Here is an 18569-nt window from a genome sequence, read left to right as displayed (position 1 = left end):
TGTGAGGTGAGGGCCTATTGCTTCCCAGCTTCCAGCAGGAAACCATCTGGATTTTAAGTCGCTAACGTCATGGTGAGATAAGCCAAAACAAAGGTCCTTTCTTGACTTTCTCACTTTTAAAAACTTTTATTTTTACTTTATTTTATTTATTTAGAGACAGAATCTTGCTCCCTTGCCCAGGCTGGAGTGCACTGGTACAATCTCAGCTCACTTCAGCCTCCTCGTCCCAGGTTCAAGTGATTCTCCTGCCTCTGCCTCCCAAGTAGCTGGGATTACAGGTGTGCGCCACTATGCCTGGTTAATTAATTTATTAATTTTTGTATTTTCAGTAGAGATGGGGTTTCACCATGTTGGCCAGGCTGGTCTTGAACTCCTGGCCTCAAGTGATATGCCCACCTCAGCCTCCCAAAGTGCTGGGATTACAGGCGTAAGCCACCACGCCCGGCCCTTATATCACTTTCTATCACTGGTTATATGGGAGGGGATCAAAGAAAAAAGTGAGGCGGCTCCTGGGGAGAAATGTAGAAAATGCAGAGTATGGCCGGGCATGGTGGCTCACGCCTGTAATCCCAACACTCTGGGAGGCCGAGATGAGCAGATCACCTGAGGTCAAGAGATCGAGACCATCCTGGCCAACTTGGCGAAACCCCGTTCTCTACTAAAAATACAAAAACTAGCCAGGCGTTGTGGCAGGCACCTGTAATCCCAGCTACTCAGGAGGCTGAGACAGGAGAATCGCTTGAACCTGGGAGGCAGAGGTTGCAGTGTGCCGAGATCGTGCCACTCCACTCCAGCCTGGTGACAGAACAAGACTCTGTCTCAAAAAAAAGAAAAGAAAAGAAAAGAAAAGAAACGAAAATGCAGAATACTGTCACCACCAGAAGCTACAGTCTTTGTTGGAACCGCAGTGGTGCTGCAGTGTGCATGTCAGGCAGTGCCCTGGGTAAGGATAGGATTCCTTCCTCAGCGGCTACTGAATTTGCAAAGGGTTCTGCAGCTTTAACCACCAAATAGGAAACCATTTGCTTCAGATCATATGCTGCAAAGCAGAGAAGAACATGTCAGAAAGAAAGGATGATGTTGGTAAGCAGACACTGGAGCAGGTGGAGGCCACGTGGGCGATGGGAAGGCTAGGACACCGTGGCAGGGTGGGTGGAAGCTTCAGGGGAGGCATCCGCATTTGTGGCCAGCTTAATTGTGCTCCCACTTTAATGAACTACGTCCTAACCAGTATGCTCAGTCACTTGCTCTTTAAAGGGAAAGGAAGGGCAGAGTTTCTAGCCCACTTTCTTAGACACCTCCCAGGGTCCTGCAGACCTTCAGGAAGCAGACACAAACCAGGCTGTGCATGCTTCCCCATTCACATGTGGCTGGGGCCTGGGTCCCCAGCCCTGCAGCCTGAGTGGGAGTTGTGACTGCTTCGACCTGGGAGACAGCAGAAGTGATGCCATGGGACTTTCAGGAACACGACATCCACCCACTTCTGCTGGGACATTTGCTCTGGGGCAGCTGTCACCACCATGCTGTGATGAAGCCCAAAGTAGCCCTGCAGAGGCCACTTGGAGAGGCCCAGATGGAGAAGGGAGGCCCCAGCCCACATGGCACATCATGCAATATACCCAGGTAACAAACCTGCACATGTACCCCCAAATCTAAAATAAAAGTTGAAAGAAAAAATGTTTTTAAAAACACCAATATCCTTGTTACAAAATACAAAGAAACCCCAAAAGTGAGTTTGCAGAGATCAGGTGACACACAGTGGGGAGGGCTCAGGGTGATCCTTCTGGAATCTGGAGACCGACCAGAAAGATGCCCTCAGTCAAAACACAGCGACCCCCTAGGAGCAAGCAGCATGCCAGGCACCCAGATCCTGTCTCTAAAACCATTCCCTCAGGAAAGGAACCAAGACTCCTTGGAGAAATGGCAGATTGCGGGCAGGTGCTGGGGCATCTCATTATGCCAGCAAGTGTGGAAACATTTGACAAAACAAGGCAGCAGCCAACACTGCGGGGCATGCCGTGGCACAGCAGGCAGCCGAGGACTCTCACTTGCCAAATCTTGCACAATTTGGGCACCAAAATAATTACAAACCATAGGGAGGAAATGGGAATTCATGAGTCCATACCAGTGACTGGTACATGTATGGCTAGATCTGGACAGACAGGATTTCTCTAGCTTGAGTAGAATGCCAATAGCACGGACAGATGTGGAGGGGCTGCTAAGCAGGAAAAATGATTTTGCGACCATCATAGTAAAGACTGAATCAGGCAAGAATCACCAGTGATGCTAAATCCAGGGAAAATTCTGGTGAAGGCAGCATATTTGCATGGTCTTAAAGTGTCTCTCCACTGACTGTGTATTATTAATAGTTGCAGGGGAGAAAAAACGGTGATTACAGAGCAGAGAAAGCAGGCGACACCTCGGTTGGGAGATCAGAAGCAACACCAGCGAGCGGGGCACAACATCACCCACGTGCTGTGCCAGCCGAGGACGCACAGCCTCAGTGCTGTGAACAGGAAACATCAGAAACACACAAAACAAGAACGTTGCTATGAAAAAGCAAGGAGGACAACATTCCTCAAAAATATCAATGTTATAAAGACAAAGAAAGGAAATGAGTCAGAATAAAGGACATTAAAGAGACAACCTGGCCCTGGGTGGATGCACTGAGGGAAGCGGAACTCGGCCAGCAGGTAACATGTTGCTTCGATGGCAGTTCATGAAGCTAGCAAGCATGCCTCAGTCATGAGAAAATATTCTCATTCAGTCAGGTGTTGGGAAACTTACTCTCCAGGAAACAAAAGCCCTCGCTTGTGGCTTTTACAAATTTCTGTGGTTTAAAGCCTGTATCAATTTGAAGCCTACCAAAGGCTGAATGAGCAATCTGCAAATCCTTGAACTTCGCATGATCACCTGCAGGAGCAGGAAGCTGCACAGCACTGCCAGCAGAACGGGAGGAAGCGTTTCTCAGGAAGTGCACACAAGCACTGGGCGGTGAAGGGTCAGGGTGTGCATATCTGACCCTCGGATGCTAAATCATGTTTAGCATCTTCATGGGTACTTATACACCTTTTTCTTATTAGGTTATGTATTCATATTTGGAGAGAGTTTTTATATATTCTGGATCTAAGTCTTTTATCAGATAAATACATAATTCACAGACATTTACTCCCATTTGTGTCTTTTGATCAGTGGGCCTTAATTTTTATTAAATCAAATGTTATTATTGTAAAAATCTATTATGAACTAGGCTTTAGAAGGTATAGTAAATAAAACTTGGATGTGGTGAAAATCACAACGTTTTCTCCTTTTCTCAGTGGCTTCTCCAGTGTTCTGTCCAGGGCCAGGTGCTGCCTTCAGTTGTCCTGTTCCTTTAACGTCCTTGACTCTGAAACATTCCCACAGCCTTTCTTTGTCTTTTATGACATTGATAATTTTGAAGAACACTGTTGTTCCTGCCCATTTTTCATAGAAATGGTCTCATGTTGTGGTTTGCTGATGTTTCCTTTGGATTGAGGCTGTGGCTCAGAAATAACGATGTCTACACGTTCACATCCACACCAACACAAGCCAGTGAGCAGGTATACGAAGGCAGAGCCAACAGGGTGAAATGTGAACAGGTGCATGTGGGTAAAGGTACACAGACATGTGTTCTGTGCACTAGTTTTGTTTGTAACTATGAAAGTTTGAAATTGTTTTCATATAAAAAGTTTTTAAATATTCTAAATGTTAGTTTGAAACAGACAAAAAATATCCAAAAAAAGGAAAGGGGAAATATCTGAATAAATAGGTTAGCATTTAAATATAAAATATCTCTGCTGTTTCAAAAAATAAAATTGAAAGAACCCCAGATGAAAAGAATAGCATGTCTTTAAGTAACAGAATCATGTTAAAGAAAGAAGGGTCTTAAATATGAAAAATCCAGGGCACTAAAGGAACCTATTAATGGAAGGTTATCTCTAGGTTCTGAGTCTGCTCCAGCAGCTACCAGAGGAGGAAGCCGGCAGCCCACATGCAGCTGCAGTCCTAGCAGCACACCATCTGGACCCCATCCGCACGGCAGGCCCCACCCACCCCACACACACCAGTCGAGGCAGAAGGAAGGTGACACTGCTCACCACACACAGGATTCTCAAAAGAAGAATGAGACATGCAGGGAACAACGGCAGGGTGCCCAGATGGAGGTAAACCACAGACAGGAAGGGGTAAGCACAGCCACTGAGAACGCAAGCTCGGGCTCACCTCGATCCTCTGGGGTTGCAAAGCAACGTGTGGCAAGGACAAAGTCAGGGTCACTTTACATGGGAGGGAAATCATTCAGAGTGATTCGAGAATAGACCCTTAAAATTGAACAACAATGCTTTATCTGGTTCTCTGGCTATAGGGCAGCCCATGAATTACCAGCTTCACAGACATATATTTTCCCTATCATACCTGCTCAAATTTCAAATCATGTGAAATTACTTCACATCGATTGCTCACTTAACAATGACCACCACAATATCCCCAGAAAAAGTAACAGATTTTCAGCACGGAGTGATGTGGCCTTAAGATTCACACACAGAAAGAATGAGCTGTAACTAAAACCAGCTGTGCTATGGCATCACCACCCAAGGTAACTAAAGATTATCCACCGGGTAAAATTAAGTCAGTTTCAGATCATCACCCATTCATATAGTTATAAACTATGGTTGCCCAACTTGAAAATTTTTATTAAAATTATTATTACAGCTAACTTGCAGGAGAAATGAATGAGTGAACAGTAAGCAAGCTCTACTGATACCTTTAGATTTTTTTCTCATTTTTGCTGGGTGGGGGGATTATACGGGGTCTTAAATGGCTGTTATTTGTGGATGCATGTGACTTATCTCTGTTCACCTGGCAATGCTGCCTGGAAAGAATTCCATGCCTAAAATCATCCGCTTCCATGTTATTTTCAAGCCTATACAGGGTTCTGTTAGAATAACAGTCATAACATGCCCAGCCGTTCCTGATGCTGAGAGCTTGGCTGGGTTCAGTGTCTATTGTTACAACTTGTTTGGACCTAACCCTCTGTATGCCAGGATGTAAGAGGGGCAGGTGGGTCAAGGACTGGGGTTTTTGATGGTGAAAAAAATGTTTCTGTACAAGTTTTGCATAAATTAACTTTTGGTAAATTAAAACCTAACCAGGAGCTGCCTATGAAAGAACCATGTGGTCAACGACTTTAGAGATAAGGTAATTTTTCTGTATTGTTAATAATCAACCCACTTCAACTCTAGTTTGTTTTCTTCTACACAGAATTTCTTCTGCGGGCCAGAGCAGGGTGGGGTGAGACCATGGGGAGCTGGCTGGGCCAGCCATCAGATCGTCTGCGAGGTGGCCTTCAAGGCACTGGAACTGGGCTTTCCTCACAGAACCACTCTTGCAGATCTAGAGAAACACCCGAGCTTTGAAACATTCCACGGTCTCTGCGTGCTCAGGTGAGCAGAGAGGGGAAGAAATGGAGGCTTTGGAATGCCCCAGAACCTGGCAGCTTGCATTTAAAATGTGCCAAGGAGGGTGGTGGTCCAACCGCAGGCTCTGAACCCGAACAATCAATCACACTGTGTCATACAGAACCAGAACACAGGCTGTGAGGGTGGGCGTCCAGGCCTCCTAGCAGCCCACACGTGGCCCAGCGGGGCAGGTGAATGTGTGGCACGCCGAGGTGTGAAGTGACTTCCTTGTGCCCATTCTCTTTTTTTGGGGAGGGATGGAATCTCGCTCTGTGGCCCAGGCTGGAGTGCAGTGGTGCGATCTCGGCTCACTGCAACCTCCGCCTCTTGGGTTCAAGTGATTCTCCTGCCTCAGCCTCCTGAGTAGCTGGGACTACAGCCGTGCACCACCACACCCAGCTAATTTTTGTATTTTTAGCAGAGCTGGGGTTTCACCATCTTGGCCAGGCTGGCCTCGAACTCCTGACCTCGTGATCCACCCGCCTCGGCCTCCCAAAGTGCTGGGATTACAGGTGTGAGCCACCACGCCCGGCCTCCTTGCGCTCATTCTCTTTCGGGGAATGTGGCAGTTCCAGATGCTCTGCGTCATGTGATATCATGAGGGACTGACGCAGCAGCAGGTTTGAGCATCCCATCCTCTGTTGGGCCGGCCAGTGAGGAGGCTGGCGAGAATGCAACACCATGGCACATTCCTGGCTAGTTTTTCTTTCTTTTGGAAAACAGCTATGTTCCCCAAAATAGGCTATTTATGTTAACCTGTTATTACATTATTATTCTTAAATAAATTAATAAATTAAAAAAATTTCCACTTTAATTTTTACCATGGTAAATATTAAATTTAATCCACATAACCTACATCAACAAAAGCTCTTTGGGGTCCTTGAGAACGTTAAGCACGTACGGGGGTCCTCCTGGGTTTAAGTTTCATTCACCATGTCCACTGCGCCCTGCACTCCTGTGTCTCCAACTGACAGACACGCATGGCAGGTTTGGCCCAGGAAAGCTAAACATGAACAACAGAAGACGACAGTGCCCTGCATGGCGCCTGGACACACAGAGGCGGCCTTCAGGATAGGTGGCAACAGGAGCCAGGGAACCCTAAGTCTAGGAGTGTGACAAGGCCATGGTCAAGCATGGCCGCAAGCAGAGGCTCTCCCTGGAGCAGACACTCCTGCGTTCCTGTGGACCACCTGCGTGTGGAGACCCAGAGCCTGGACATGAGACTAAAAGGCAGACAGAGCGGGGCACGTACCCGGCACTTGAGCTCGTATTCCTTCAGGACTGCTGCGAACCGCTCCTCCTGGGCCAGGAGCTCTGCACTCTGTGGCTCCAGCTGAAAGGCAGACACGGAGGAAGTCACAGGTGGGCCTCGGGCCAGAGGGGGACCTGCTTCTCCAGCCCCTGGGCTCCAAGAACCTGCCCAGCTTCCCCCAACACCAGGCGCTGCATCTCCAGGTACAGCCGCCATCCCCCCTCCTTCTCCCTACTCCCCCGTCTAGAAGGTCACAAGGCATAAGGATTTTCCAGATTTATCTAAGGTAGCCACACTCATCCCTGGAGCTCAGACCCTGACCCTGGGCAGCCCCTCTCCCCGTCCTCCTCCCTAGGTGACACCCAGGGAGGGCCCTGCCCTCCCTCCATGCCCCCCACCACTGAGGCTGTCGCTAGTGAGCAGTTGTGCTGTGCGGGCAGATGGCCCCCCACATTGTCATGCAGAGGAGGCAGAGGGAAGGCCTCATGCTGATTTTCTCTTCATTCTAAATTTTAGGAGAATACCAAATTCTGTCACCTGCCACATCTCTCCCCCGCCACCCCCACTCTGCCCAGCAGGCCCTCCCCTCTGGAGGCAGACTGTCAGCAAAGGGACTCGCCTTGTCCTTCAGCACAAACTCCAGGTCCTTCTGCAGCTTCAGGGCCAGGCTCTCCGAATCCGAAAGCTTTTCCACCACTTCCACAATCTCCTTCTGTAGGCGACTGTTTTCCTAGGAGACACAGGCCAGTGGCTCATCAGGCTCCTGCAGGACGGAGGGGATGTGTGCAGGATGGAGGTGAGAGGCTTGCTTCTCACAGGACTGGGCATCAGGAAAGAACTCCCACCCGCCACAGGCAAGGCACCTGGTGCTGTGCAGGCGGCTGTGCCGGGGATGTCCCCCAGCCTCCCAGGACAGACCTCAGAGCCCACCCAGACTGTGGCTACCCCATCGTCTTCACTTCTCTTGTCCCCTCCCTTACCACATGCTCAGAAAGGCCATGAGTCATACAAGAAAGGGTGGGGAGTCGGGCGCGGTGGCTCACGCCTGTAATCCCAGCACTTTGCAAGGCCGAGGCAGGCGGATCACAAGGTCAGGAGATCAAGACCATCCTGTCTAACATGGTGAAACCCCATCTCTACTAAAAATATAAAAAATTAGCCAGGCCTGGTGGTGGGAGCCTGTAGTTCCAGCTACTCAGGAGGCTAAGGCAGGAGAATGGTGGGAACCCGGGAGGCAGTGAGTGGAGATCGTGCCACTGCACTCCAGCCTGGGCGACAAAGTGAGACTCCATCTCAAAAAAAAAGAAAGGGTGGGGAATACAAAAGCATTGCAAAAGTATTACAGAAACGGCATCCTTCCAGAGCCATTCCTAAACCAGGGATCAGATATTGTACCAGGACAGCTCAGACAGCCATCACCAGGGGAGGAGGCAGTGTCTGTAGACGGTGGGGGACTGCGGTGAGAAGGGTGGAGAGCAAGACTGTTGGGGGGCTCAGGCTGCCCAGCCTCTCCTCCCGGGAGGTGGGGCAGGTGTGGGGAGTTAGGAGAGGAGGACACAGGCAGGAGCAGAGCAGGGACCAGCACAGCAAGGGCCAGCACCTCTGTCCCGCTGCGATGCCTCACTGGAGTCAGTATCAGGGGACGGTTGTGAGACACTCACCAAAGCCCATCAAACCCCATCAGCTCCAGGCCACAAAGCCAGCCTCAGGCAGGCTGGGCTTTAGGTTCTGGTCTCTTTGCTGCCCCCACGGGTGTTCCTGGTTTCTGGGGTTGAAGCAGTGCTGGCTGTGGGTGCTGGCCCTCCCTGACCTCAGGTCCACCTGTCCCAGAGCAGAGAGTGGGAGTGGTGGGGAAGGAGGGGCAATGTCCTGCTGGCAAGCCAGGACCCCTTCTGCTCTGCAGCAAGTGGGACACTTCTTCACTGCGGCAGGTGTTCCCTCGGGCCCTGCCCTAAAACATAAACTTGAGGGCACTGGCAGGTGTGGATCTGGATCCTCAACCAGGATGACGTGGGTGTGGGGAATGCTCAGGCTCCCCCCAGCTTCCTGGATGCGCTGGGGATGCCCCTACCTTCAGGGCCAGGGTCAGCTTCTCACGAAGGCCAGCCTCCTCAGCCTGCAGGCGCCCCACGTCCCACTCCAGCGCGGCCCTCTGCCTGTGGGCCTGCTCCCAGAACAGCTCTCGCTCTGCCTCCACCTCAGACCGCAGGAGGCTCAGCCTTTCCCGGTACCCCTGCTCCAGATGCCTGTAACATGCCACACATCACACGTCAGACATGTCATGTCAGGGCCACCCAGGCCCACGCCACCCCCTTCCTAGCCTCCTCCCTCTTAGAAACGCCCCTGTCCTCAGCACATGCAGGGCCGCCCTGCCTTGGCTGAGCTGCCCATGCTGGGAGGCAAATCTGAGGTTGGGTGCTCCTCCCTCACGGGCTGGTGGAAATGACCCCAGACAAGGGGATCTGGTGGGTCACATGGCAAATGCCACCAGCTGCCCCCTCACAGCGAGGAGCACAGCTCCCTGGGGTGAGTCCCAAGGTGGCCCCTCCACCCGGTGTGCATGGCAGGCAACAGCCCTTTGATAAAGACTTTTGATACCAAATGCACATGAAAATCACCTCCCTCCCAAGGAGGGAGGCAGCATGAAACCCATGGACAGTGAATTCCCAAAGCAATCCGAGGAAGAGGTGGGGGGTATTTTTTTCTCAGCTGCTACATTCATCTTTTACAATAACCATTTCCATTAGCAGGAAAAACAGTGTTCAACGCTCAGTCTCATCTCTTTCTGAAACAGCAGCTTCACTGGAATTCTGAAACCATGTCTACCCAGACTGAAGAGCAGCGAGGCTCCGACTTCTGCAGAAGCCTGGTGATGCCCATAACCAAGTCCGAGACACCGGAGCCCCAGAGCCCAGGCTTTTAATCTTGGCTCAGAACTTTAAAGAAACAACACTCAAAAGGGAAGAGTATGAAGGAAGTACAATAATCTGACTAATTTAATACTCCACAAATCTTTTGGGATAGTGTTAAAGCTACGTATTTCCTATCAGTCTACTGTTTGAAAACTTTTGAAATATACAAAAATAGGGAAATGGTTAAATAAATTACGGCAGATCCACACAAATACCCATGTGAGATGATCTGTGGCCATCAGAAAAGCATATGCAACATGGTATCTTTTTTTTTTTTTTTTTTGTAGACAGAGTCTTGCTCTGTCGCCCAGGATGGAGTGCAGTGGCAGGATCTCGGCTCACTGCAATCTCCGCCTCCCAGGTTCACGCCATTCTCCTGCCTCAGCCTCCCAAGTAGCTGGGACTACAGGCGCCCACCACCACGCCCGGCTACTTTTTTGTATTTTTTAGTAGAGATGGGGTTTCACCATGTTAGCCAGGATGGTCTTGATTTCCTGACCTTGTGGTCCGCCCGCCTCAGCCTCCCAAAGTGCTGGGATTATAGGCGTGAGCCACCGCGCCCGGCCACAACATGGTATCATTTTTTTAAGAATTATGTGCATAGAAAAAAAAGGTGAAAGATATATAGACAATGTAAAGACTGATACCCCCGGGAAAGTGAGATTTCTGGTTTTATTTTTCCTTTAATTGTATTTTCTAAAATGTGTGCAATAAACATGTATCATTATGTTTATAGTAAGGAAAACCTAATGCAATAATAAAAGCTACTTACAGAAATCTACTCATAACTCCCATTGCTCATGGGACAAAACCCAAGCTCTCAGGGCCACGTGGGTTCTGAGGCTGCAGCTTAGCACCCCGAATGCATCCCTCCACCAGGTTCAAAGACAGAGGTGCTGCCTTAGTGTTTCCAATCCTCTAACCCTGGGAAAGACAATTCACACAAGTCTTTCCAAATGGCTGGGAGAGAATCAAGCTATACACGTGTGGACAGAAGCAAATCAGTTCTCAGTTACTCAAACTGAGTATGAAAGTCAACTTACTTCCAGCTTTGAACACAAGTGTCTCACAAGGAGCACCCTTGTCTAGGAGCCCTGCTAACCCCAAGGCTGGGATGAGGCTGTGCTCGGGAGAGAGAGGTCGCTGGTCAGAGCCCAGCCCCTCAGGTCCTGAGAGGCAGCACCAAGATCCCTGTGGCACCAACAGGGATAGCTGGTTCCCGACACTCAGGATGAAAGTGAGAGGCGGACGAATCGAGCTTACAACAGAGCCGTCAGGAGAAAGGAGGGGGCGTCCAGGGAGAGGAAATGAGTTCCTGGAGCTCCCCGTGGGTCTCCCTGACATACTTTCAGCTCCTGAATGTTAGCAATTGTCTCCTCTGGAGATCCAAGCTGGCCTCATGTGCGCTCCGGAAGGCAGGGAGCTATGAGAATGTCTTAAGCAACAAAGTCAAGGTCACCTCGCCCAGGGGCCGGGGGGCATCTTTTGGTCCCTCCTCTAGGAATTCCCCAGCCAGGTGGGAACGATGACGCTACAAGGCTGGCCCAGAATAGTTCAGCTGACGGAGACCACAGAGACCCTCCCTGCCCACAGGAGCAGGGACACCGCTTCCTAACGAAACGCCTTCCACGCTCAGGGCAGGGAACTCGGGCCTTGAGGCCTAGCCCAGCTCCTCCACGTGGAGGGCAAGGGCCCCAACCACTGCCTGCGCCTGTCCCTGTATCTGGCTTTTCGCCTCACCAGACACCTCCTCATGTTTGGTGAAAGGAGACTTGACTTTTAGCTTCCCTGAAAATGACCACAGTCCTACAGGGGCTTCCCACCACCACCACAGCCACAGGAGCCAGTGGCACCAAGAACGTACGCTCCAGGGGGCCCACAGGCCGCACAGGCCCCATGCATGCACACAGCACCCCCCCACTGCACCCCATGGGCCCCATGCACACAGTACCCCCACTGCACCCCACAGGCCCCACGCATACTCACAGCACCCACACAGCACCACACAGGCCCCACGCACACTCAGCAAATCCCACTCAGCACCCCCACTGCACCCCACAGGCCCCATACATGCACACGGCACTTTCCACTGTACCCCTCTAGCCCCAGAACACTCACAGCACCCCCACTGCACCCTACAGGTCCCAAGCATGCTCAAAGCACCCACATGGCACCACACGAGCCCCACATACACTCACAGCACCCAAATGGCACCCCACGGGCCCCATGCACACTCACAGCACCCCCACTGCACCCCATGGGTCCCATGCACACGCACTGCACCACCACTGTACCCCACATACCTGAGGTCCCATGAACACTCACAGCACCCTCATTGCACCCCACATGCCCTTGCACTCCACAGGCCCAACACACTCACACTAACTCCCCACACCATCTAGAGGCGCAGGTAGATCTGGACCTGCTGTGTACGGCGTCCCCAGCCAGCCCTGGAAGGAAAGGGGACTTGGGAGGTGCAGGCGAACAGAGGCGGGGTGAGGCTCTGCCCTGTCCCAGCAGCCCCCTATGGACTGAACCACGTGGAGGTGGCGGCTGCAGGAGGTGCAGCGGGGACCCCCTTCTGCCCAGCACAGATCCATGGAAACTCTGTGGACATGGGTTATGGAGATGGGGGGCGCCCACTGGTCTTAGAGCTGGCCCCGGACTGTGCCTGGCTCTGGAAGGCCTGAAGGAGAGTGGCTGGGCTCTGCCCTCATGCTTCTCCCACCTGAGGCTCTTGCTCCCCAGAAAGCTGACCAGTGGCCTTCGGCTGTCCCAGAAACAGTGTAAGGCCAGGAGAAGGGAGACCTGGGTGTCAGCTTCACATACGCACACTCACTGCTGCGGGACTGGGCCAGTTACTGAGCTGCTCCAGGACTCAGTTTGTTTGGCTGAACAGTGGGGATAAATGGCCTATTTGGTCCCAGTGGCCGTTAAGTGAGGCGACCCCTAGTGCACACAGGAGACACACCACAGCCGTCTCACCAACCAAACTCACTTCCCCAGAGGGCATGGACCCATCAGTAGCCCCTCAACCCCTGGACCCCCAGGTGCACGACAAAGATGCTCAGGGCTTCTTTGGTAAAGGAGAAGCAACTTCAGGCTTTAGCCCATGGTGCAGCTGGCACAATTCCAACAGGCGATGTGGCCAGCAGCCGGGCTCCCATCTGCAGGCTCACCCTGGGGACCCTGCAGCACCCCAAGCAAACCGCCCGCATCCCTGGAGGGTGCCACACCACGTGGCTCCACCGTGCATAGCTCTTCTCTGCTAGCCACGCTCAGCTGAGCCACTGCCACCAGGGCCATGGCAGCGAGTGCTGTGTCTGTGTTGTGCAATGCAGAGGGTGGGCCGACCTGCAGACAAAGAACCCAAGGGCGTGGGTACAACAGGGCCAGGACTGCAGCCTCGGGCAGACCTCCCGAGCCACCAGAGGACCCACTGACAAGGGAGAATGGCAGGGAGGCCAGCCATGTGTTGCTGCCCCTGCCCAACAGCTGTGACTCAGAGCCAGGAAAGCCTGTCCTGAGCTACCCCTGGAGGACCCTCCAGGCATGCCCAAACTTCAGGTGAAAAACAGCAGCTGAGCCCTGGCAGACCTGTGCCCCACCAATGACAAAGAGAAGCCCCTCTCCCTGCCTGAGCCTGGGACACCCTCTTGGGCGGGATTTCCTCAGATGTTCTGTTCGTGAACCAGTGCGGTGGTTGTATCCTTAAACAAAACAAATCAGAAATCTAAGGCCAGGCATGGTGGCTAACATCTGTATTCCCAGCACTTTGGGAGGCTGATGGGGGCGGATCACTTGAAGTCAGGAGTTGGTCAGCCTGGCCAACATGGTGAAACCCCGTTTCCACTAAAAATACAAAAATTAGCTGAGTGTGGTGGCAGGCGCCTGTTTAATCCCAGCTACTTGGGAGGCTGAGGCAGGAGAATTGCTTGAACCTGGGAGGCGGAGGTTGCAGTGAGCCAACATGGCACCACTGCACTCCAGCCTGGGCTACAGAGGGAGACTCCATCTCAAAAACAAAAGCAAAAATAAAAACAAATCAGAAATCCTTTTCTCTGGTCTATCCAGCCACTGTTCCACACAACTGTCCCCACATTGGGGTCACTACAGCTGTGATACCTGGAGTTGGGTTCCTTCTCTGGGCTCCTTCTACCTGCTGGGCCAAAAGGAAACCATTGCCAGCCCTTGCAACACAGCCACCTGCCTCTTGCATCACAGGCACGCAGCTGGGGGCAGAAAGGCTTGGCTTGTGTGAGAAAGAGCCCAGCAAAGCAAGGGCAGGAGGCAGGACCTCGTCAGCCCTTGGGGATGCAGCCAGGGCCAGGCACTGCACCAACCCCAGGAAGAGCAGGGCTCTGCTTTCTCAAGGCTGTGTCCCCTGGATTCCCCCTGGCTCAGGTGAAATAGGGGGGTTTCCACTCAGCCACACTTGCAGCTCTGGCCCCTGGCAGCCCTGTGTCCACTACCCGCCCTCAAAGGGGCTGGGGAGTCCCAGGTAAGAATCCACCACCTGGGCCCCAGAACCCACTTGATTTTCTTCTCCGTGAGCTGCTCCAGGGCAGAGTGGCAGTCGTCCATCTCTTTCACAAACTCCAGGTTCCTCTTCTCGGCCCTCTCCAGGTCCTGCCTCGCCTTGTCGCGCTCCCTCGCCAGCTGCTCCACCTGCCCTCTGCCACAGGAAGGAGACGGGGTCAGATGGGACCCCACTGCTGGCCTGACCCACCATGCCAGGTAGCTCTGGGCCCCATATCTGCATCAATGATAGAAACTAGCACACCAACTGTACAGCAGGCGCTGCTCCAGCAGCCTGCTCCTAAGGCAGTTTCCACAACTGCTATGCTCATTTTATAGATGGGTACACTGAGACAGGGGGACCACACGACTTGGCAAGGAAAGTTTCTAGGTGGTTTCTAACCCAGGAAGACTGAGCCTGGAGTTCCACAGCATGCCACATTGCTTAGGCAGCCCCAGGGCATGTGGGAGTTGGTCTGTGAGCCCTCTCATCGGCAGCTGGGCGTGGATCGCAGGTACCTAATTCAGTAACGGGCATGTGTCGGGGAGGAGGCTGGCCACCTGTTAGCCCTGCACGGGCATCCCAGCACACTAGTGAGCACACAGTGAGTCACCAGAACACAACGCAGTGGTTGTATGTGGTCTCAGCTCTGTCTGGCCACCCTGACCCAGCTGAGGCACTGTGTAAATCGTTGGTGGCACTTGCTATTCCGGTGACTGTTTCCCCACGGAAGGAGCTTTTCTCCCTCCTGTAAGGCCAAGGGATGGACCTGGGCAAGCCTTTCTCTGGTTCTATCTGCAGAGCTGCCTGAGGCCAGAGGCGGCTCCGCTGTCTGCACCTGGACAGATGCAGTCTTTAGGACTGAGATTGTGGTTTCTGCCAATCTTTTCTGCAGCTTCAGAACACTGACAAAAACACCAAAACAATCTTTTTGCAAATCTGCTTAGCAGATGGATGGCCTGAATGGTCAGCCAAACCAAACAGACACAATTAAAAGGGAATGGGTTCTCGGCCCAACGTCACGGGGCATTTTGTGACCACGTTTGAAAAGCGCCTTTCCTTCCTCCTGCTGACAGCCCAGCCCCTGGCACTAGAGGCAACGGCAGGACCCCACCTGGTGCTGGCAAGCGCCTGCGCCAGCATGAGGGGGGACCTCACGTCTGTCCCTTCGAAACCTCAATGAAAAGGGCTCAGTGGGGGCCCCCAACATACAGATCCCAAGCACCTCAACAAGTGGGAGGAAAGCCAGCGAGCCTTAAATTGTGTGGACTCAGATGGCACAGGTCCTCAGGCCTCACCCAGCCCAGACACACAGACGAGCGGCTGCCATTCACCTGTCCATGCTCCGTGGCTAGATTCTGCTCCTGTCCCTCTGCGAGCACCGGCTTGAGGGCCCAGAGAGCACGGGACAGACAGTGTGCAGAGCCCTGCCCCAGGACTGGCCATGTGGTATGGACAAGAGCTGACTGGTGTCCTGTGTGTCCCAGACCCTCCTCCAGGCCCACCTGGCCAGCCACACTGCCACGTTCCCCAGTCCCCTGTGGCCTCTTACTGCTGGTAGCTCAGCTCCTGGTGGTAGCAGGCCAGGGCTGCCTGCTGGACGGCACTGTCCACTGTCATGAGCTCGTTGTCAAGGGCCCAGGTCAGCTCCAGAAGGTTCACCTTCTCATCCACACTGAAGTCCAGGCTCTGGAAGCAGCAAGCCTGGTAAGCAGGAAAGGCTGAGGGACTTCCCCAAGCAGACACCTCTTTGCTCCCTCCCTAGTCCAGGGCCTAGCCCAGCACGGCTGTCCCAGGCAGCACCTGCCCCTCCTGTCTGCCAAGGTCTCTGCATCTTGAGGGGTGCTCCTCCTCCATCCCACGCAACTCTGGTGGGCTGTCAACGGCCTGGTCCTCCTGCTTCTGCCTCAGGGGTGCATAGGCCCAGGCTAGACAGAACCCCTCTTCCTGGACAAAGTGTCAGACACAGGCAGGGGCAAGTCCCCTGCAGGCCCTTCATGGGGACTGCTGTGGAGGCCAGGGCACAAGGCCCTTTTCCCTCTGAAATAATCTATTTTAAGGATGTGAGCCTTGGGATTCCCTGCAATGAGGCCTGACCTGCAGCTCATGCCACCAGGAAAAGCGTGGCGAGATGGAGAGGGTCCCCACAGCAGCCCTCAGGCTTAGAGCCAAAAAGCTTTCCAGAGCAGGGTGTTCCTCCCCTCAGAAGTGTGAAGAATGCACCTCATAAACTTCAAAGCACAGAACAGCCAGCATTTTACTGAAACAACAAAAAATAGAGCCACACACACCCTAAACCCCTCAGCTCAAGGACAGCGGCAGCTAACGTTCTGTCGCGTTTGCCTTTTCTGCCTCGGGTATTCCTGGCTCTGCTTTCCACTTGTGGCTACAAACGCCCTGCTCAGGCCAGCGGCAGATACCATGGCAGGGCGGCTGAAGCAGGTGCCAGGACATGCCTGGCCCAGAGTCTCCTGTGAAGTAGGGGCTGACTTTCCATGCTGCCCACTTCCCAGCAGCTCCTGAGGAGCAATGGCATCTTGGGAGAGGCTGGGGAGCCGCCTGGAAAGCTGTCCCTACACAAGCACACACTCCTCACTATGTCACTGGACGCGTAGAGGGACAGAACCACCACAGCAGCCTGAGGTGAGAAATGCTGACTGAGTTGCAAGGCAGAATTTGGCAATAATCTATCACGAAGCAAGGGAGAAGCCACCCAGGACGTCTTTGCAGACCAGCACCAGCAGCTCTAGCGCAAATGGGAAAGAGAATAAGTTCCCAATAAGGGCAGAGGCAAGATGCACTCATCAGAGCCAGGGCGCAGCAGCAGCCAGGGCACCCCCAGAGCTGTGGAGTCAGGTGTCGGGCATCTTGGAACCAAGAGACTTGTGCTCTCTGCCCTTCTTGCAAGCGATTTTTGGTGATCCTGCCTCCGCCTCTGGCTCTCAGGACAATCGCGAGGCCAGCTGTCCAAGTCTGGCTTTGCCATCTTGGGGGACTCGGTAACAGATGAGGTTGGGCCTATGAGGGCCTTGGTCCGTGGAGTTGGGTGGACTGTTTCAAGGGCTGTCTGGGCTCCTTCCTGTATTGTCTGTCTGTGCCAACAGGACATTTTCTGAGGGAGTATGACAGAGCCTCCAAGAGTTACAGGGTGCAACTTCAGGAGTCCAGCCTCAGAGAAATGCTGGCACAGCAGCAAGAGGACATCGATGCACTATAAATGCCCAGATTTATCACAGGAAAAGCGAAGGGTCGCACAAATTAGCAAGACAAACGGTATGACACCAATTTTGCAAAACAAAAAAAAAAATTTTAGCCAGAATGTATATATACATCTCTCATGTGCCAGGGAAAAGCTCTGCAGGACACCCACTACACCAACAGCTGTCGCCCCCTCCAGGGAATAGGGGGAGGGGGGCAGGTAGGCTTTCTTTCTTATTTAATAGGTTTTTGTTCAGTTGAATTCACTGCACCTCGCGAGGCTGTCTTCCCTCATCCATGCTTGGCCCCTGCACACCTCTGCCCCTGCACAGTTGTCGCCAAATTGTGCCCAAGGCAGAGCTCCTTCCAAATCTCCAGGGCTGGCCTGCATCCCTCTGGGAAGCCTGAGCCTGTGAGGAGCTGTGCCCCATGCGAGGACCACATCTTCCCTCCCAGGCAGCCCCAGCAGAACACGGAGGGAAGGGTGCGCCTCCTTACACCCGGCCCATGGCAGGAAAGGCCTGGGATAAGTGGGCGCCATGGGGGAGAACAGCTCAACCAGCCAGGCAGGGGCTCCAGGAGAGTTCGGGCTCACTCTGAGATCATCAGTAACTGCTGTGACAGTGGTGCCCAACAGAAATCGTCGTCATCACAACAGGCAATTTCTTTCCATTCATCTAACCTCCTTGGCCCAACATTCAGGGCAAATGTCTAAGCCACTAAAGGCTACCTTCAAATGGACTTTTTCACACTATCTTTGTATTTTATTTCTTATCCTTTTAAATTATAATGTCCTATATTTTAGTAGCAAAAATTAAGAGATAGGTTTCTACCTGGACTTCCTTGCATGGCATTCTCTGCACAGAGCACACACCCCTGCTGGGTCCCTGGCTTGGGACACTCCATCCATCCTCCTCTGCAGCAGACGGGCCCCCCAGGTCCCCTGTCCAGCTTAGGCATCACCCAGTTCCAAACCTGCAAGATCTCCCTGCCATTCTGAATCCCCTCCTGGGTCCACATGGCCAGGACCTGATCAGGAAAAGCGAAGCCAGAGCCATCGTCAATGCTGGAGAAGAGGCGCAGGCTGGAGCACAGGGACACGAGGGATGAGGTCGTGGTGGTGTGGCAGCCGCTCTCCTCTGGGACCTGCAAGTCAGGAAGACTTCCATAGCGCCCAGCGTCCAAAGCCTCACGCCTGTGTGCTGTTGATG

At 53.0% G+C, this 18569-nt stretch overlaps 1 protein-coding gene across 9 annotated transcripts in view; it reads right to left on the bottom strand.

The window, feature by feature from the left end:
- The window catches only part of NINL (ninein like), a 140517-nt gene that overhangs the window by 30448 nt on the left and 91500 nt on the right, over positions 1-18569 (bottom strand). For 7 of the 9 annotated variants that reach the window (XM_055265603.2, XM_055265601.2, XM_055265604.2 and 4 more), the window contains 6 exons: positions 18334-18504; positions 15713-15864; positions 14176-14316; positions 8801-8975; positions 7349-7459; positions 6730-6810 (listed from right to left, as the gene is read on the bottom strand). In XM_055265603.2, coding sequence (XP_055121578.2) covers positions 6730-6810; positions 7349-7459; positions 8801-8975; positions 14176-14316; positions 15713-15864; positions 18334-18504 — 831 coding nt within the window. The remainder of the gene's footprint in view (positions 1-6729; positions 6811-7348; positions 7460-8800; positions 8976-14175; positions 14317-15712; positions 15865-18333; positions 18505-18569) is intronic. The other 2 variants (XM_055265608.2, XM_055265610.2) reach the window with 1 other exon arrangement.

The sequence above is a fragment of the Symphalangus syndactylus genome, chromosome 24, assembly GCF_028878055.3.
Source record: "Symphalangus syndactylus isolate Jambi chromosome 24, NHGRI_mSymSyn1-v2.1_pri, whole genome shotgun sequence".
Classification (NCBI taxonomy): Eukaryota; Metazoa; Chordata; class Mammalia; order Primates; family Hylobatidae; genus Symphalangus; species Symphalangus syndactylus.
The sequence above is the reverse complement of the archived record's forward strand: the minus strand, read 5'-3'. Positions and strand labels throughout refer to the sequence as shown.